Source organism: Pieris brassicae, chromosome 3 (assembly GCF_905147105.1).
Source record: "Pieris brassicae chromosome 3, ilPieBrab1.1, whole genome shotgun sequence".
Taxonomy (NCBI): domain Eukaryota; kingdom Metazoa; phylum Arthropoda; class Insecta; order Lepidoptera; family Pieridae; genus Pieris; species Pieris brassicae.
The window spans coordinates 14935837-14957150 of record NC_059667.1 but is presented as its reverse complement, the minus strand read 5'-3'; the positions used below and the strand labels follow the sequence as shown (position 1 = coordinate 14957150).

Below are 21314 nucleotides of genomic sequence, written 5' to 3'. Positions count from 1 at the left end.
TCCAACGAAGTTTCCTTCTAAATGAATAATGAGAATGGGTCCTTAATCCGACGCAGGCATTTTCAAGGTATTAAGTAACTTACTCTACGGACAAAATGGATAATCACCTAAAATTTTAATAATACAGCTTTATTTCTAATAAGTACCTTTTTTATTTCAGTTTTAGGTAAACTGTATTTTCAGTTCAGTTTGCAGATAAAAGGATAATTTAATGAAAAAAATTGCGCGTGTACCACTATTATATTTTGTAGTATTGTAATAAATTGCTTGGAAAAATACCGTGAAATTAAGTCGCGCCATCTATTGTTATATTTCACAGACATACTCTACTGGTGCAGCCTTTGCGACCATTTCTAAACGTAGGGCCTAATTGACATTTGACAACGACAACTGACTCGTGTTATGAAACTTTGAATTTCGAAACTTGACTTATCAACATTCTACACACAAGTCAAATATTTCAAAATAAATGTTTCGCTCACGTTGTGCAATTTTTATTTAGAAGATTATTGTACCAGTTAAAGTACTTTGAGTGTCAAATTACTATTAGAACATTTCTTAATTAAATTGAAGTGTCGCACGTGAATTTTTAAGAACTTATCTCAACATGCGGCTTGTTGATTCAAAGAAGTTGTTTGAGCTTCAAAACAAACCTTCAAATATTCGGAATATATGTATTGTAGCACACGTGGACCATGGAAAAACAACACTAGCTGACTCATTGATATCCAGCAATGGTATTATATCTCAAAGAATGTCCGGTAAGCTTCGTTATATGGATAGTAGGCCTGATGAACAAGAACGGGGTATCACGATGAAAAGTAGCAGTATTGCTCTCTACCATGCATTGGATAGCAATGAATATCTTGTAAATTTAATAGATTCACCGGGACACATAGATTTTTCAAGTGAAGTATCCACAGCAGTCCGATTATGTGACGGCGCTATTGTTGTAGTAAGTAACCATTATCTATTGCATTTTTAATTCAATATAAAAAATAAAGAAAACTCATAAAACAATATTTTAATGTATCTGTATTTTTCTTACTTGACTGTAACTATATAATTTAATCTAATGATAATAATAAATTTTATCCTATGTCAATTAACTTTACTTACTTATCTGTCAAGGATGAAGTTGTGTGCAATTTGCCTCCAGTGTGGGCCTGCTTATCTTTTGATCTTGTCTCCCCATTGATTCAGTGGTCACCATCTACCTCTTGTTTCCTGACGTCCCTTCCACAGTTGCCTTTATACCACCTCATGTCAAAAAGCCTAATTTTGTGGCCTATTTATTTCAGCCTTTGTAGACCTCAAGGCATTAATTGTTTTTGTCATTATTAAATTTGAGAATTGTCAACTCCATTTTTTGCTTTTTCAAATTTCCAAGTTTAGCACTTGTATGTCGAATTTAGTAAGACGTTCGCAATATTTCACAATCCCAGTTTTTACTTTTTAAATATTTTTTGTACTATACAAATATACAATACTGTGCAATAGTATGTAAAGTAAAATAATTTATTTGTTTGTTTAAATGCACTAATCTCAAGTACTGTTTCGAGTTCAAAAGTTTTTAGTGTTTCATAGTCTATGTTAATTACTCAAGAGTAAGGCATATAACATCATGATAAAACTACTTTGGTTGAAAACCACACTAGTTTAACTGAGAGTTGATCTAATATGAAAATAAGTTAAATTGAAATTGAAACACTTTCACATAAATTGCACAATATTTTTAATTGGATGTGTAAATTTCAGGTGGATGTTGTTGAAGGTGTATGTCCCCAAACAAAGCTAGTGCTGAAACAAGCTTATTCTGAAAATATAAAGCCTGTTCTTGTGCTTAACAAGATTGATAGGCTTATAGTGGAAATGAGAATGACAGCACTTGATGCCTATGTGCACATAACACAAGTTTTGGAACAAGTAAATGCAGTCACGGGGGAGCTATTTGCATCTGAAGTATTGGAAAATGAAGAAAATACTATAGATAAGCAGGTATGACATTTATTTAAATAATATCACTATTCGAAAGAAATATTTAAAAATGTGAAAAGGTGGAGCACCACCTGTTTTTATTCCTATTTAACATCCTATGGGTTTTCTTATATATAACATGCACCCTATCAGTTGTAAAATATATACCAATCTTAGTCAACTATAAGGATATTTGCTACACACACTGCAATTATGTTGTAGATGGGTTCCTTATCATTTTATTTTCAGCAAGTCAATCTGCCTTCTAAAGAAGATCAAAACTTGTATGACTGGACATCTGCATTAGAGGATGCTGATGACTCAAATCTATATTTTTCACCTGACCAAGGCAATGTTGTATTTGCAAGCGCAATTGATGGATGGGGCTTTACAACACATACATTTGCAAAGCTATTTTCAGACAAATTAGGTAAGTGTACAGTATTATCTTATTATTGGGATTGCATCATTATTTACCAATTATAATGGAGTCTGAAGGGCTTAACCTGGATTTGCTTCCTGCATCTATAGCATGGACTAAAAAATAAATTATTTACAATTTTGCTAGTCTCTACTGTACTATTTTAATAATTCATTATAAAAACTTAATGTTTTTCAGGTGTTAAGGAAGAATTATTAAAGAAAGTCCTTTGGGGTGACTTTTATCTAAATTCAAAGACAAAACGATTTATGAAAGGTGCTCAAGAAAAGGCAAAAAAACCTCTTTTTGTACAAGTTGTTTTTGATAATTTGTGGAATATTTATGAAACTATTATATTGAGAAATGATAAGCAAGAAGTACCAGGAATTTGTGAGAAACTTGGTATAAAATTGACAACTAGAGATCTAAGACACACTGATGCCCGAGTTCAACTTCAATCTCTTATGATGCAGTGGCTCCCTCTGTCGCAAACAGTTCTTAATATGGTCTGTTCAAAATTGCCCTCACCAAAAGAAATATTACCAGAGAAAGTTGAAAAACTCATGTGTTCACGAATACGTGACTTTGATTCCTATCTAGATGAAACAAAAATATTAAAAGACGACTTTTTAGCCTGTGATAGTAGTAATAATAGACCGTTAATTATTTTTGTATCCAAAATGTTTAGTGTTGAACGTAGTTCTTTACCGGAAAATAAGCCAAAAGCTTTAACAGCAGAAGAAATGGCATTACGTAGAGAAAAAGCAAGACAAATGCGTGAAGAACTAAAGAATAGTGTTAATACTGATGCAATCTCTATGTCTAAGGAGACAGATTCTCCAGAAGAAAAATGTACTGAAGATGAGAAGGGGAAGGAAGAAAAGGAAGAGCAAAGCGAGACAACATTTATAGCTTTTGCTAGAATATTCAGTGGTAAAGTAAGGAAGGGCGATAAAGTATATGTACTTGGACCTAAACATGATCCATCCAAAATACTTAGTACAGCAGACTTTAAAGTAGATTTTAGTAAGAAATTAAAGGATTTGCAAAGTGATGAACACATTACTTGTGCTGAGTAAGTTTATTGAATCTGTTCTAGTGGCTTTGATGACACTAAAATTTTCTTCTCAGCTGAAAAGTCAATGGGTCAAAGTCCTCTAGAAAAATGACCTAATATGTTTGTTGACTTGATTTAAACTACCAATCCTCCTTTTTGAAGTTTTGATATTCAAATGTTACACACAAGTCAATACAGTTTTTAAAGCAATTAAATTTGATTTGAATAATTATTTTTTTAAGTTTGCATCATGTGAATAATTCAATTATTAATAAGAAAATATTTTTTAAATTTAATATTTCCTAAATTTTGGATTTTAAAAAGTATGATTGTTTTCAGAATAAAATCGCTTTATATTCTTATGGGAAGAGAACTAGAAGAAATTGATGAGGCAGTCAGTGGTAATATAATTGGTAAGAGGGCGCTTTTATATATATTTTCAAAAGTTGTCTTTGGTAATGAAAATTTGTATTTCTAGATTGTATATTTATATTAATTTTTAGGTATTGGAGGGTTAGAAGATCATATACTAAAAACTGCCATCTTAAGTAGTAGTCTGGCCTGTCCGGCCTTCAGTGAAATTCAGTACGCTGCTGTGCCGATACTTAGAGTAGCTATTGAACCAACTTGCCCTTCACAGCTACCGCAATTGGTTAAAGGTAAACTATTGTCTAAATATAAAAAAAGTTATACTCCAAATTGTCAATAAACTTAATCAAATTCAGTATTGATTATATTTTAAATAATTATTATATACAATGCCATAAAGAGTTACATTTAACTTTAAGAATATAAACCTAACCTTTTTAATAAGTTTGAAGTCGGTTAAATAATTATTATGTTAATGATCATGAAGTTCTTTCACTTTGAAAATATGTAAAAACACTAATGAAAGTAACATTTCAGGTCTGCGGCTACTAAACCAGTCGGACTCCTGTGTCCAAGTTCTGCTTCAAGAGACAGGTGAACATGTGCTTGTCACAGCTGGTGAAGTTCACTTGCAAAGATGTCTTGAAGACCTGAAGTAAGATCAATAACTTTTAATTCGGCAAAAATTTATTACGCCATCTATCGGAGTTTCTTGTGAAACTAAACACTCTAAAATAAAAATTACCATCAAAATAGGTTTAGTATCATGGTCGTAACTTAGTTGCTTCTCCTCATCATAGAGCATTTTATGTTTACAAATTTGTGAGTAAGAATAAATGTATTGCCATATCTCAGTTAAACAATTATCCAATGGAAATAATATATTTTGACATTCCTTGAGCTTGAATATTTGTTAAGAACGATCAAATTTCATCAAAATTCACATAAATACTTTTTGCAGGATATATGCAAAAATCCCATTAACTGTATCGGAGCCCATAGTGCCATTCAAGGAAACAATAGTGGATCCGCCAAAAATGGATATGGCGAATGAAGAAATCGATTCTCAGAACATAGACAAAGGAAACGATACAGAGCAAGATCCGGTTGTAACCATCTATACAAATAACAAGCAGAGTAGAATTAAAATCAGAGCGAGACCTCTACCTAATGAAATAACAGAATTATTGGACCGGTCATCAGACTTACTAAAAGCTATCTCTCAGCACATAAAGTATTTACAAGGAATTTCCAACGAGAATATAGAAACGAAATTCACAGATCTACAAATCAACGGGAAGTCTAATCTATCTGATAGAATGCTGAAGCTGATAGAAGCATTTATAACGGAACTAGAAAATATCTGCACAAAACTCGGACCTGAGTGGCAAGATATCGTCAAACAAATCTGGTCTGTCGGGCCTAGAAATTGTGGGCCAAATTTGCTTCTCAACCAAACTGAGGATTACAGTACAAAATATTTACACCATGAGAAAATTCTGAAAGAGGATTCACGGTTTGAATATGAAGGCAGTTTTGTTAATGGCTTCCAACTGGCAACATTGGCTGGTCCTTTGTGTGAGGAACCTATGATGGGTGTCGCTTTCTGTGTTGAAGAATGGACTTTGGATAAAAGCGAAAATGATGAGACACATTCGTTTGGGTTATCGGGTAAGTTATACTTATATAAAATAATGAGTTTTATGAAATTAAAAAGGGATAATTTAAAAACATTAATCTAAAATTTAAAACAATTGTATAGTGTACTTGGTAATACTTGATGTTTTAATATGCTTCAAACTATTTGATAGAATCCAATTTATGTTAAATTGTCAATCTATAGTTTCTATTCTGGCAGTTTTTAAGAAGAAAGAAAAGGTTACATTGAAAAATAATAAAAACACCATCAGATTTGTCGCTTGACTGTGATTGGTCAACGCGTCTAGACAAATCACAAGTGACACAGACTTAATTCGTTCCATCTGCCACTTCGTACGCATAGATTTTTTGAGACCTTTCAATTATATTCGTTATATTTCAATAAATTTACATAAAACCATAATTAATACACCTAAACGGTCATCAGAAATCTGCTTATCTACTTTTCAGTTTATCGCGTACAGTCAAAAGCTGTCGAGGGACTTATTGATTGATAATTTCTAATATGCAAGTAGGTTATAGTTCATCTTCCATGTATAGGTCAAATTATGTCAGCTGTCAAGGAGGGATGTCGACGTGCGTTCCAATTGCAGCCTCAGAGACTAATGGCGGCAATGTATTCCTGTGACATCGTTGTCGACCAGAAAGTATTAGGTAGGTTAATATACAATTTTAAACGAAATAAATATTATGAACACGTGAACTAGTTATAATGTATTTTTTATGTGATACTAATTAGAGAAATAAAATGAATGGTTTCCAAATCGTACAGTGGCTTCAGCTGTGCCAATGGCCTTTCTGTGTGCCCATTTAACACTGGCTCGTACGGGAAGGAAAACATCGTGGAGAAACGTTTCCTTAGACCCAAAAGGTCTTAGAATTCATTAAAATGTTGTAGCGTCCTTTTTAATATATGTAAAGAAATTTACAATAAAATTATTATTTATGATGATAATAATTTGGCTAGTTATTACTCTTCTAATAATATTAATGATCTCTTCATTTGGTACTAAAGCGAACTGTGTCTTTAATATAAGAAATTAATATTGCTACCTACTTTGCTGTTACTAAAAAGGAGTAAACAATTAAATTATAATATTATTATGTAAATAATTAAATACATATTATTTTGTTACAAATTTATTTGTCTGTAATTACAAATATTGCAATTATCTCTACTATTTACAGTATAATACGATTAGTATAAATAATATTAAATCTACCTTAATTTTCTATAAATGCATCGAATTACATAGAAATGCACTGAACACTTATCACATTGTTTTGTGTACATTTTAATATCTTAAAATAATCAGTTGTCTGCTTGGCAATCTTGATACTTACTTAATCTACTTGCGCAGTATTTCTAACATTCTGGCAAAAACGTATATGGAGTTTTAACACACATTTTAAATTTACAGAAGCCTTTTTTTTATATACGATATTGAAATGCTCTACCTTTTTGTCAAAGTATAAAATGCGCCATCCGTAATTATTTCAATAAAAATTGCAATACTAAGAATGTTTATACAAATGTTTGCAGGAGTATCTTAAACATTTTAAGCTGTCGTTCGGGATTCTAATTTCGAATTAAGCGCCTTCGAAGTTTGGCCGACAAGAGTGTTTTGAAACTCATTCGAAATTTGAATAAATAAATTGAAATGTACGATGTCTCAATTTCCTTCAATAGCAATGATCGGCAAAATGGCGCCAAAGCATTTTAATTATTTTTTTTAATACAAAAATATATCTACGAACAATACGTAAAATATGTGCGCTTCAACTCCATTTACATTAGAATATTACTTTTATAATAACTATTAAATGCAGAATGAACGAGTATTTCACAGACTCAAGGTAATTAACTTATTTCTATTATATACTGGTACATGAAAGCTAAAGCGTTTTGATATTAAACATCCATCTCATGAAAGTGACCACAGACTAAGATACTCTTGAGTGTTCTTTTTTCAAAATACAGATTACTAATTATAAAAATTTGATTTAAACCAATCAACATTATTATTATTTTCAGCGCAATTAGAATAAAGGCTTTCAACATATAACCTTTATTGACAATAATTATTAATATTACACTCAAAGTCATCAGCCATTCAATTAGAACAGATATCAAGGGGTATATATGAATTTGATTTTTATCTTGAACTGAATACAGTCCATTATATTCACATCAGTCACCCTCTTGAGATAGAACAGCTATTTAACTATAGTTGTCGTTGAATTCAATGAGGCGGAATTCACTTACACAATACAAGGCCTACTTTGAACCCAACATACCTTTTCTAAACAATAGTTTCTCTTAATTGATCCAATGTAATGATCGAGCTAGTTCTATAACTTTGTACCATGGGAAAGGGGGGTATTCTGTGTCTCGTCTCATACGTGACGAACGAGTTCGCCTGTTGTAGTAATTTGAGTCGAGATAACTGTGAGTTTGGAAACGATTGTAAACAGGTTTATCGTAGGAGTGCTGTTGAGAATAGTCCACTTTGTATGTGCTTGGAGTACTTGACACTCCGCTTGGGAATCTATTTGTGAAGCCTGTAAATGTAAAGATATGGTTAAGAAGATACGAAGAGATAGTCAATATGTACTTTACGAGACGTTTAAGTATTATTACTTTTCTAGACATATACGAGAAGTATATTACGCGATTTATCTGTATATAATTAATATTTATTAAAGGTTTTTTATTACATACCTGAATGGTAGATAGTGTTAGGCCGTACACACATCATTCCATAAACTCTGATGCCAGGCACAGAAGCGTAAGTTGGCTGGTCGTGTGACATTGGTCCTTCTGGAATATAAAGCTAATTTTTATCTAGTCTAGTCACCGATATCAAATGACAAAAAGTTAATTCAATCGTAGAAGTGTCTATATTGTTCCTTGTAATCATTGGTATTTAAATATTTTTGCATAAATAACATTTACGATGCACGGAACAGAGCCTTTGCTATGTAACTTTCAATAGCGATACCGATTCCAATAAGATTTGTACGCGTTGTTACGGATGTTAAGAGCGTCATAGAATTTTCATATAAAACAGGATCAATATCCCTTTCACTATTGGACGGGAGTAAGGGCGCTGAACCAAGAATCGGCAACGTGCTCTTACTCGTGATTGAGCTGAATTATATATATACCTTTTAACGGAGACTTATATTCAGTGAAATATTGCTGTTAATAATAATGAATTACAATCAAATAGATAAGTATATAATAATAATAATCGTTTATTTTCCAAGTGGTACAGTGGTTAGAAGGATCAATTACAAATATCCGCACAATCAGCCATATATAGGCATGCAAATGTCATATACATTATTACCAAGATTTTAAGGCTGGCAACGCACTTGCGAATAGTGTCAGTGTCTATGAGCGGCGGTATTGCTTAATACCGGATGAGCCTCCTGTCTCAATGTTTTATATAAGTAAACTATTTAGTTACTTGATAAAACAGTTCATAGGACCTGTAACCTTTTGTCGTACAATAAAAAAACGTATCTAATTTAAATGAATTCGAGATCTAGAGGGCCACTTATATTACTCTCGAAAACGATTTACAATCATTATACGTCCATTAATAAATTCAAAGGACAAATTTGTAGGTAGTAAATAATTAATCCAAGTAAATACAGGTTTCAGTACGACTGGTGTAATTGAATGTAATCGATAATGAAATTCATTTGATAAGCTTATAAGCCATCCTGTTACAATCTTAACCTGGATAGAATAACTGTTAACTTATTAACATAACTGCGTCATTTCCTTGTTAAACGTTTGTCAAGGATTTAATCTACGATTTAATATACAATTAATGCGTAGTTTGGAATAACGTTCCTAATATATATGTCTTATCTAATTGAGACGTTAAAGGAAATACATAAAGTAATTTGGTTAAAACAAATACTACACAGTAACAAACACACATTCATAAACGCGTGGCTGACTTCGATTGCCGAAAAAAAAAATATATTGAATTAGTTCCAATATTTTATATAGTCTTGTCGTAGATGAGTCGTGATAGTTATGTTTGCAAGCACACAAAATGTTTGAACATTAAATTTAAAAAAACAACAAAAAAAAAATTGTGTGATGGAAAATGTTTTTTTACAATTCTGCGACTTATACAAAGTAATAACTTAAACTATTCGGTTAACGAAACAAGTGTTTCGCATTTCAAGCTAAGCCTTCGCAAGACTGGAGAAAAGTAATTAAATTAATTAAAATGCCTTGCCAATATCCATTTAATCTTGATATAACAACAATGATATAACATCCTGATGACGAAAAGAAAAATCTTTTTGGGTATAAAGTTGATTTCCATAACACATTTATTATTTTTGTTTATTTTCCTAGAGAAGTGTTGGCCTACTGGCTTCGGCGTGGTCATAGGCTCGATCTGCGGATCCAATGGAATTCTTTCTTCATTTATTCGCACAACGCTAAAAAAAGGTTCTTGAGAAAACTGACTTGCCTTAGACCCAAAAAGCCGTGGTGTGCCAAGCACAGGCTATTTGCCTATTATTTTGAGCAATGATAACGAAACAGATACACCTAAAAATTTTGTAGCGCCCGTGACATTTATTTCTATTTTTAATGGGTTTTCAGTATTATCTTACTAAATCTCTACTAATATTATGAAGAGGAAAAATTTGTTACAAATAAACTCGAAAGTATTGGAACTAACGTCGTTTCGCCTTAATGTGTTTTTTTTTATTTCTCTTACCTTTTTGTTACCTACATACCGACATATGGAACATTGTGTTACGCTACTCAATAAAAACTGTTCGCTTTTCCGGAATAAAAACAAAAACTAAATTTTAAATATTAAAAAAAAAAATCACACCATTAAAAACCAGAGTTCAAGAAATAAAAAAAAATCCTGGAATTAGTCCAGCCGTCTTCACGATTTCAACTTAGCAGTATATATAGCGTCATTTTTATTTATATAGAATACAAAAATACAGGTAACTGTGCGTGCAGCCTTACCAAGAATGTGAGTATCCGGACAGCGGCATATAACTAAATAGTGTGATTTTCCAGTCCTTATGTTTTGCAAGGCAAGTAATGACCAATCCCGAGGGGCTCGGCACTCTCTCATCTCGGAAACGGCTTCACATGTCTTTACCAATGTTACTGCTTTCTTCGCGTACTGCAATAATATATGTTAACATAAGAAACTGTAATAGCATTATCGTGAAGTGCGTGTATTAAGTTATTATGTTTACTTGTATTTGTTCTAGTGAAACTTTACTTATGTTAATATTGTTCTTAGTATCTTGCTCATGTTTAAGATAGTAATTTATTATACACGGCCACATTTTGACATACAAGGTGCTACGTGTTCTTGGCCCCGGATATTCTTTGGACTGCCTTAGGTGAGCCGGTGGTGGAGCTTTTTTTGAATCCCAGCTCAGACAGAGCGAATTGTACACTCCTATAATAACTTATACACGCCTATAAGGAAAAATTATAACTTCAAGAAAACAGAAATCTTATGTCATTAATTGTATACTGTATTTTATCTATGCATCTTACGTTAACGTCTTACATTCTTATTCTATAGAAAAATTTAAACTTATTGAGACTAGGTTATTCTTTGCGTCAGCCCTGGATAGGCCTACCGCTATCTCGTAAGAAAGAAAACAGTTTACCAATAATAACATAGTGAAATTGATGTCATGATCCCACAACATCAATTTCACGTTGAAAAATTGTTGCAACAAATGCCTGCATTTATAACTGTTAGTCAACTTTATACAATGTTAAGCGATGCTTCTGAAGGTAACCGTTAGGTTATAGCAAGTAAATGTGATCGGCTAGGTGAGCAACGATTATAAAGGAAATTGGGTTACTGATATCCTGACGTATATGTGTGTGTGTTTATTTTGAGTATCATTAATACTTTGGCTCTACATTAAATTCATTTCATCTGTCTACGAATATACTAAAACTATATCGATATGATTCAGATTCTATTTTTAAAAGTATTAAGTATATCAAAATTCTCTCGAGTTTTAAAAATAAACTAATGTCGTCTGTCGTTGTCTACCTAACCTATTTATCGGCTTTAAGTGTGAGGGCAAATTGCAAAATCAAATCTTTTAAAATTAAATAAAACCTATTCTTTTAGAGTATTCCATTTTCAAAAATATTTTCTCTATAGTCAAAGTTAAAAAAGGAAGTTAATAGAATTCAATTTATCCTCTATGGTTGATGCGTACACAACCATAAATTACCTTCTTTTTTGAATCTGTGGTAAGACGCGTAGTATGCAGGTCGTCGGCGTTGAGGCTTGCCGAGCATGGGTCCCGGTATCTCGCCGGACAGGCGCACAGTGGTTGAGTGTAATTCAGACGAACATAAACTGCATTACACACCTATAAACAATTTGAAGTTAAATATCTGTACATCTCCCTTTACGTGCTCATAGCGTAAATGACGGATTTTGACATTGCACTAAAACAGATACAAAATGTGTCTGTCTTAAGTAAGAAATCAGAAAGTATTTAGTCCTTTTATGAATATAGATGAAACAGTTTTGAGACAAACTAGTTGACGTAATATTACTCGTACTCGGTACGTCCGATACATTAGGAAAGTTATTAGACACTTTGCCTGCAGCTTAACTAGTTTAGGATATTACGTAGATCTTCCATATAAAACATGCATATATATATTAAGTACAATGTATGATTATATCAATTATTAAATTCAAATAATAATCCCCGTCTACTTTGCAAATTTATTTGTATATTTGCTAATTTTTTTAAATTAATAATACATTTGTCGTTACACTTCGGTCTATGCCAAAATATGTTTATCCTGTGATATTTTAAAATAATTATTCGGAATTAATAATAAATTTGACACAAACGATTTTTTATTTATAAAATGTACTATATTAGTACAGTACAGCAAAGAGATATTCGTTTAGCCAAGTCAACTAAATGCAAATGTATCTGTAGGTACAAATCAGGAAGCATTTCAATAAGTTTACCTGTTGAATGGCACATTCAGGCAGCAAATAAATGTGTTGATTGTGAGGATAGTAGTGGTACTTCGTCGGTTTCGCCAGTACAGATGTCGAGCCGGCTGGTAATGGAACAGTCTGAAACGAACATTTCACTTAATACAGAACTTACGTAAATAAGGATTCAGTTTTTGTCACTTCTGTTGAATATCTTCTATGCATTTTATAACCAAACAAATTTGCTGGATATAACATTAATTTATATCAAGTTAAAAACAGAAGAATTTTAGATCAACAATTCGAATCGCACGATCGTTTCCCGTTAACTACGCAAGTAACAATTCTGTGTATTAGTGTAATCCCGAAATCCATTTGAATCTTAATACAATTGATAATGTCTGACCGCAAGATATTTACGATGTACCGGGAATCGAACGCGTGCGTAAGTGAAACGTACCTGCGGTATTTTTGTATAAGAGATGTAACGCAATGTAATACTTTGTTTTTTTTTTAATAAATAGATATTTAGACCAAGATACTTAAATATAATTTGTTACGGAATGTTACTTTTGCTCTTAATGATGTTAGAAATATATGAAGCCATCAAAAGCTGCAGACGTGGTTATTAATTATCGACACAATGATGGGAAAGATGTCGGTCCGAACGAGGTACCATTCATCTCCCCTCTGAGAATCTTTCCAACTATGTCCTCTGATTGAACTCGAGCTCTTTGATCTTTTGCGATCGACATTTTTCTTCCGGGGGTTACATTTAACGTGCGGAAGAAAAGTTATTAGTACAATTTATGATGTAGGTAGAATAATCTTCTAAAAAAGGAATGATGGATCGCGTAGCTTGATACTGTTATTGCTTTACAGTATCTCAAATACACCCTTCGCTTGTTTATCATTTTATTTATATTTAAAAAAAGAACATGAATTTAAGCGAGGAAGCCGAATAACTTCCTACAGTTGAATCCGTATAAAAAAATCACTATAAGGAACAACTTAAATCTGAAGACGTAAAGTGAAACACATAATTGCCCTCGCACGCTTGTCATTTAGTACCATCTTCATTGATGTTGAAAACAATCGATGATCGTGTAAACGCCAACACTAGAATGTAGTTAGTTAGCGAAGCGTAACGGTTCCTCCAGCTCTCTAGTTAGTTTACATTGTAGTGCAATTACTACATTTACCCGCTGTGAGGTTTAATTTTGATAAAAATCTCGCAATCGTTATATCTGCTCTAGTGACCCGTATCTTGATTGTTGACGCTGTTCACTCACAACAAAACTTTCTTGTACGTGATCCGGCACTCACTATACTTGACTAAATCGGACAAAATTGAGCTGCTATCAATCATATTAAAAAGTTGCGTTTAACTTTACCTAAAAATGCTGTCTAGACTCATTTCGTAGAAGTAATGCAATTATTTATGACAATAGTATCTCTGTTTGCAGTGCTCGTTATTATTTTCATTTGATTGGTACGTTACTATTGAGTGTTCTGATTAACTTTTACTTTTAAAACTGTTATCTGCCGAGAGCGTAATTGCTTTCTTTGACTTTTCCTTTGCTTTCACCTTATATTTTGGTGACTTATAATTTGCTTGCACAGCGATTAATTTCGTTAATGAAGCTTAAATGAGGGCACTATACGGTGAATTAGTCTCAATCACTCCTTGCGTAATTAGCGTTTTATTCAGTGGAACTGTACAACAATGTTCGGAGAAATTGTTTTAGAGAAATCAAGGTGAGATCCTCGGATTCTATGTGGTCCACCGGACGTCACGTCCTTGCGAGTTGAATGGTCGATGTTGTCGATAATCGGTAGAACAATTCAATCAACACTTCGTTTGGATGCGTATCTTGTTTCAAGAAAGAATCGCTTTGATATAAATCGATTTGTATACCGTTACGTAAGGTCACCCGAGATGGAGTCAGATCTCACGATATGTTTACCTAAAATGTTTATCTCGAATCGCGATCTTGACATGATCTGAACTTCGTGCAACCTGCAATAGTAAATCGAGATGGTAAGGTTCAATGCACTGTATTGTCTACATTATATATTGTTAACTTTGTATCGTTTCTATAATTTTTTTGTTAAATTAACTCCACCGTAACGTTGGTTTTGAATGTATGATTAAAAAAAAATGCATTGTCTATCTTATTTTGAATTTGAAAAATAATGATTAATATTTCAGGTATCGTTTCTTAAATTGTTTAATTTATGAGACACACACGGAAAACTTTATCATATAATAATGAAATAATAATATTAAATTGTAATCTGAGACATCCTAATATTAATCTTATAAACTTACTAAAACAGAAAGAAAAGCAAGTTTAAAAATATAAACATGATTATAAAAAATTTGTACGAAATTTGAAAATTTACAAACCTTACATTTTGTAAATGTACCTCTATCCTTATTATTAATTCTTATTAATATTAATAAATTAAACTGAATATGATGTCAATCAATATACAAACCACAGAGCAGTATTGAGGGCAGGAAGCGGATAGTGAAACTAATGAATCCCTTGTGTTTAAGCTTTTATGTTATTAGATAGGCTCATTAGATTTCTAAGCAAGTCCTATTCATATGTTAATTAAAACTGTGATATTTTATTTTTTCTAATCATAAATGTTTATTACCAATGTTAGCCTAGTGACTTTGCGTGACCCTAAACCCTGTTTTTTTTAATATACCAGGGGGCAAACGGGCAGGAAGCTTATCTGATACCTTAAATACCGCCGCCCATAAAGACACCAAGATTGCCGTAGGGCTCGCAAATGTGTCCGGCCGGTCCTTTGACACTCTGGTATTTTCATCCATATTAATGAGGGGAAACACTATTATGAAACGAGCAAATATAACGATATCTGCTTGTCTATAACTATCATAAATAAATCAAATACACAAATCGTAGAAAAATTTAAGAGAAAATAGCATAAGTATTTTCATTAATTCATTCTAAATTTAATGTATCAAAGAGTAACGAACCTGAAAAATGTTGCCCGTTTATAAAATCTACTTTGCCTATTAATGTGTATAATCTTGTTTGACAGGCGTAAAACTTCCCACACCAACGTAATGCTGTACGCCTATTATATATATAATAAAAAGCTTTATGTATAGCTTTAAGATCAATTAATTATTAGGCAATGTTTCGTATTCGTGGTCGAAAACAATCGTTCTAAATTAAAAAAAATATCATACAAGCACTGCCTATTAAAATCATTAGATATTTGTGTATTCACAACCGAATAATTGTTACTATTATTCTTTTAATAATTCCAAACATGAAATATGTCTGAGGCTACGTCACGCTATTAAAAGATATGTTTATATTATAACGAAACCAGTTGCATTGATTAATCAAGTTTTAGCTACGAAACAAGTTCCTGATCTACCTCAATACGAATTTATATGCACGTACGTTAAATATACGGTTACAGTGTGTGATTACTTCCGACGTTTGAGCATATTAGCATACGTCATCGAGATATGTGATTACGGTAGTGCTTTTTGTCACCTAACATTGTTATGTAATCTTTTACTTCTTATGTTAGTAATTATTAAATTAAATACTTAATAAATACTCGCATTTCGTCGTATCGAATTCCGATTTAATACGCGTTCGACAATTTCAATTCCAATCACCTGATGTATGCATGCTTTCGGAAATATAAAGAAGATACACAAAGTCAAAAGTGATTATATTAAACAAAAACGTAAAGTAACGCTTATGCCCTATTCTTTGAAACTAACTGGCAATGGACTGCTCATAGCACGATACCGAGACAACATATGGACATGTAGACAACACAATGGAACCCGCGAAATAAGAGTGGGCAGGCCAAAAAGAAGGTGGGCTAATGGGCAGGAATATGTAAAGCAGGACTAAATATCTTATAATAATTAGCAGGAAAAGACTGGCAGACTATTGGAAATAGTCACCTGGAAAGTTCTGAAGGCGTTTACCCCAGAGGGGTCTTCCACAGGTGACTTACATATTACTAAGATATAGCTATAAGTTCATAACAACATTTGATATGGAAATTAAAAAAGGGCTTTATTATATTATTATTATGTATATGCAGACTGTTTGTATTATCGCAAAGTATTTTGTACTTTTACATATTAGAAACATTATAGAAAAACAATAAAATAAATAAAGTTATTTTTGGTAAAATACATTTAATGTTTCCACTGATTCGTTGATTAAAAATGCTGTTATTTTTATTTACATATATGGCGAGCCTGACGTGACTGGATGGAAAACTTTCACGCCTTGAGAGTTTTCCTTGTGTTTAGGCTCTGTCATAAAATATTTATGACGGAGCATATATTTTCATGCTTTTGTTAAGATTTTATCATATTTAGGTTTTATCGAATTTTCTATGAATTATCAATTTTATAGCTTTATATATTTGACGAAACGACGAAATTAAATTATATATTTAATTTAATGTCTCTCTTTTACGTTTTTTTTTTGTTTTTAATAGGGGGCCAAACGCGCCTACGAAACAACCAGAACAGAATAGAATAAAAGGCAGCTGCATTGCTGGCTTTTGTTATAACAATTTTTTAAGTACATTTAAAGGTGATATTTTGACGTACGGTAAGTACCGATGACAATATTATACGACATAAAACACCGTGTATATTGTTATATATTAGGGCTATTAATTTTGCAATCACTATCAACCGCATCTAGCAAGTGCCTTCGACTTGTTCTGATATAATTGCATACGATGTAATGCTGCTCGTCTAGTTTTATTAGTTCATTGGCATGTTGGAGTTAAATAGATTATGTTTGCGTCATTATTATGAAATGGCATATTGTATATTGTTATGCCTCCTACCGTTATCCTTTACGTGCCGATTTACGAAAATAAAGTTACTAAGATTTTTGTATTTGATATTAAGGAGGAGGGAAATACAGAAGATTCACTTTTTATTGATAGTTTTTTTTATAGTAAGTGATACCACCATGCCCATGGACTCTCAATGCCAGATGGCTCCGGAGTGCGTTACATGACTTTAATTTATATTATATTTATTTGATTATTAGTAAGAATCTGTACGCTCTATTTTTGGAGGACCCTTAGTAAAATTGGTTCGGAAATACTTATGCGGACAGCTAGATCCATATAGTGGTAGAGAGCGGCAGAAACTGCCATACAATACGCTCAGTATTGGAATACAATTCAAAATATTTTCAATATATACATATTATTTCTCATTACGCCATTGTTGTATAACGATACAACCCATAGATAAAATATCTTATATTAAATATTCTGCATTGCATTTGCGCTGCACGCTTGTTCGCGTTTGCACTGTAACCGGATTATTGCTTCCGACATTTTTACTGTAATTATCTCATGCTATTTAAGTCAAGACGATGAGATAAAAGTACAGTGTGAACTCGTTTTTTTATTAATATAATATTGAATATTTTAAGTATAGACATGATTGTTACAAAGTATCCAAAACCATAGTGTAATTATCATTTAGGAAATTGCATTGCAATGTTAAATATTTACTATACATATGAGAAGTAAAACTGTGTTCTATACAGCCGAACAAATGTATCTAATTCAAAGGAATGTCTTATATATTGACTCGTTAAAAGTATAAATTATTATTAAAATGTTTTCATTTACTTTCTATAATTCATATAAAGAGGTATGAAATATAACGAACAGTGAATAGATTTATGTTTAAAAACAAAAGAGCATAATGCAAACCCGTGTAATAGCGATACGCGAAGCCATGCTACCTGGAATATTACAACAAAAATGCAAAATGTAGTGGTGTAATTAGATGTGTGTCAGATGTATGACTATCTAAAAGTCATGCCAAAATTGAAACAATCAAAATAAGAAAATTATAATATTGATGCTTTGTGCATTGACATTTCAAAGTATTCTTAACTCATAGATTAATGGACGTTTTTAATTGTCCGTTGAATTAACTGACAAAAGGTGTGCTTTATGTTAATTCCTATAGTGGGTGTTTCTAAATATTTTAATCTTTTTACTAATAGACAGTTATTGTCGTACTTTTTGTGGTTACTTTTTCTATAGGTTGGTGAAACCGGTAATGGCAACTTAATTTGTTAAATTAACTCTCACCCTAGAATGTAAGTGATAAAAATAGTTCTGCTATTGCTGTATAAGTGCCGCAATAATGGGATTAATTACGTCTGGAAACAATTCCATTTGACTGGTAATATAAAAGCTTCAAGTGAATAACTGAATTATTTAAAAATGTTATTATAAATTATCGAGTTGTTAAGAGGTGTTTTATCACAATTTGGAACAATGCTCTTGCATCTTGTTAGAAATCGGCATAATTTATAGCGTCATTATATTTTAAGGGAAACACGTTACATGTATGCTTTGCTCATCTAAAGTCACATGTAAACATAGCTTCTGTTAGATTATCTGTATCTTCATATAATACTCCTGTAATAAGGCTTTTACTAGTAGTTGCTTGTCCTATATTAAATACATGAGGTAAGCTAATCCGGAACAATGTTTTAAAATATCAAACCGCTATAGAAACCTGTTAAACATAACTACAATTTATAAGGTAATATTAGTAAATACTTAACTTCGTGAGCTCTTTAGAATATCTGTTGGAATTACTCTGCATCTTCTGCCCAATTAGCGTCAAAGTTTCAAAGGATTCTAATTGCTAACTAACTAGACTTAACAATGTTATCTTCGAGTCGACTGGAATTCAATTCACGGAAAATGTTAAAGTACAGTGACTATTTTGTTACACACTTTTTAAAGACAAAAGATAAATCTGCAATGGCATGTTTAGTTTTCAATTCTAAGAGTTTCGTTCTTGCTCACAGTGTAAACAAATATGTGAACTTTTTCGTTGAGCTTATTGCTAATGGGCCTGACGTATGGAGGAAGTAGATGTTCATAGTTTTGTGGTTATGGTGAATTACTTAAACTAAACTTATTTCTGATATCTTAATTAAAAATATTTACCGACTGACTACACTCTATCTTATAACTGATTATTATTGTTGTATTTTTTTGATGATTATTAGACGAAAAACGCGGGAAAACGTCGTACTGGAAATTTAGGGGAGAGGTCTATGTCCAGTAGTGGACATTAACAGGCTGAAACGAAATGAACAATGACTCGTCATAATAGAATCTTAAATCTTAATCATGCATTATATATGAAGTCGCGAATTTTACATTTTAATACGTCTATAAGCTTCATAATATAATAATTAATAATATTTAATTTGGCTGTAACAGACGAGAGGCTAAAATAAGCGACACTGTGATAACAACTATCATTGCATCGTATTGCTAATTAATTATTTACTGATAAAGCCAAACGTGGCGAAATTCTAATAAAGCTAGGAAATTGCGGCCAACGCTGGAATGTCTTCGAATGACGGGAATCGTAATGTGTGAATTTATTGCTTTAAGGACGAACATCCTTAAAGGTAGGCCAATAAATTGTATTAAATAAAATAATCCAAGGCATATTCTAACTTGAGTAGCTTAGTATAAAGTTACTCTAGCTTACTCATGCAATAAAAATTTCATCAATCTCTCCTTGATTGCTTGTCTTCCACAGTCCGTTTCACAAGGCACTTTCTTTTACGAACTAGCGAAATGTGGAATCGACTCCCGGTGGGTGTCTTCCCTGAGACATACGACCTCCAACTATTCAAAGTTAGAGTATATTCCTCCCTGAAAGGCCGGCAACGCACCCACTAAGAATGGGTGTCTATGGGCTGCCTTTGAGCATCCCGTAGGTTTGTTTGCCCCCTTTTATATTTATAAATAAATGGTTTTTGGTAAATCGGGTAATTGATATTCAAATATCGTTTGGAGACCTCTTGTGCGTTATTTCTTGTGTAACTAAGACGATGATTATTTATTTATTTCGCAATCTTAAAGCTAACATTTTTAACTATTACAAAAAAAGATATAGGCAAAGATGTAATTCATAAAATTAATCCCAAAAATGTTTTGTTTTATATAGGAAAAATCAATTAGAAAATTATTATATGCATTTAACTAAAGAACTTATTCGGCTGTTAAGAATTAGTTATCCATTAGTATTTTTTGTGTTCTTATTTATTACGTTTCTTGATTACAATATAAGCCGTGATGGCCTTTGATTTAATCGTGCGACTCTGAGGCCAAGACCTAAAAGGTTGTAGCGCTGTTTTTTGTAAGAACTAACTCATAAATTCAATAAAGCAAACAGATCTTTGAACCTAACCTAACCTTTAAATTTAGAAACATTGTCTAGTGATTGTCCCTAGAAACGAAGGACTCATATGGCATTGATGCTTATCTAGTCACGACTAGCCTATGACCGACTAGGTTCCTAATAGTACCGTATACGAAGAAAACTGTTATTATGGCTTGTCAGACCTTGCCTATTACAATAATGAAGATATTTCAAATGTCTTTACATTTATGAGTAGTGAACTTGTGGCCCCTTTGTGCGTTACCGTATATTAGTATATTACTTACAACATATATATATATATAACTTTGTTTTAGAGTAAGTAAAATTGGCAAAGTGGTTGCGGCGTGCGACTCTCATCCCTGATGTCGTACGTTCGTCGGCTGTGTACCAATAGACTTTCTGTTTATGTGCGCATAATGCTCGCTTGGAGGTGAGGATACCGGCTTGCCTTAGACCCAAAACGTCGATGGTGTAAGTCAGGCACAGAAAGCTAAACACCTACTTTCATATTAGAAAAAATACCAACACAAAACAGATATAGAAATCTGAGGGCCAGACCTAAAAATGTTT

At 32.4% G+C, this 21314-nt stretch overlaps 2 protein-coding genes across 3 annotated transcripts in view; one reads left to right on the top strand and one right to left on the bottom strand.

Annotated features, from left to right (window-relative positions):
• Positions 1 to 443: 443 nt before the first annotated feature.
• The window catches only part of LOC123706647 (elongation factor-like GTPase 1), an 84457-nt gene continuing 63586 nt past the window's right edge, over positions 444 to 21314 (top strand). Inside the window, exons 1-10 of one of the 2 annotated variants that reach the window (XM_045655920.1) lie at positions 444 to 955; positions 1759 to 1998; positions 2227 to 2407; positions 2597 to 3473; positions 3795 to 3868; positions 3959 to 4114; positions 4362 to 4479; positions 4786 to 5495; positions 6024 to 6137; positions 6256 to 6383. In XM_045655920.1, coding sequence (XP_045511876.1) covers positions 608 to 955; positions 1759 to 1998; positions 2227 to 2407; positions 2597 to 3473; positions 3795 to 3868; positions 3959 to 4114; positions 4362 to 4479; positions 4786 to 5495; positions 6024 to 6137; positions 6256 to 6371 — 2934 coding nt within the window. In that variant the 5' untranslated portion in view covers positions 444 to 607 and the 3' untranslated portion in view covers positions 6372 to 6383. Of the gene's footprint in view, positions 956 to 1758; positions 1999 to 2226; positions 2408 to 2596; positions 3474 to 3794; positions 3869 to 3958; positions 4115 to 4361; positions 4480 to 4785; positions 5496 to 6023; positions 6138 to 6255; positions 6384 to 21314 lie in introns of those variants that run through there. The other variant, XM_045655919.1, reaches the window with a different exon arrangement.
• The window catches only part of LOC123706649 (zonadhesin), a 42538-nt gene continuing 28803 nt past the window's right edge, over positions 7580 to 21314 (bottom strand). The window contains exons 2-6 of the mRNA XM_045655921.1: positions 12512 to 12622; positions 11751 to 11891; positions 10501 to 10663; positions 8206 to 8304; positions 7580 to 8045 (exon numbers count right to left, since the gene is read on the bottom strand). Of these exons, the coding sequence (XP_045511877.1) occupies positions 7804 to 8045; positions 8206 to 8304; positions 10501 to 10663; positions 11751 to 11891; positions 12512 to 12622 (756 nt within the window). The 3' untranslated portion in view covers positions 7580 to 7803. The remainder of the gene's footprint in view (positions 8046 to 8205; positions 8305 to 10500; positions 10664 to 11750; positions 11892 to 12511; positions 12623 to 21314) is intronic.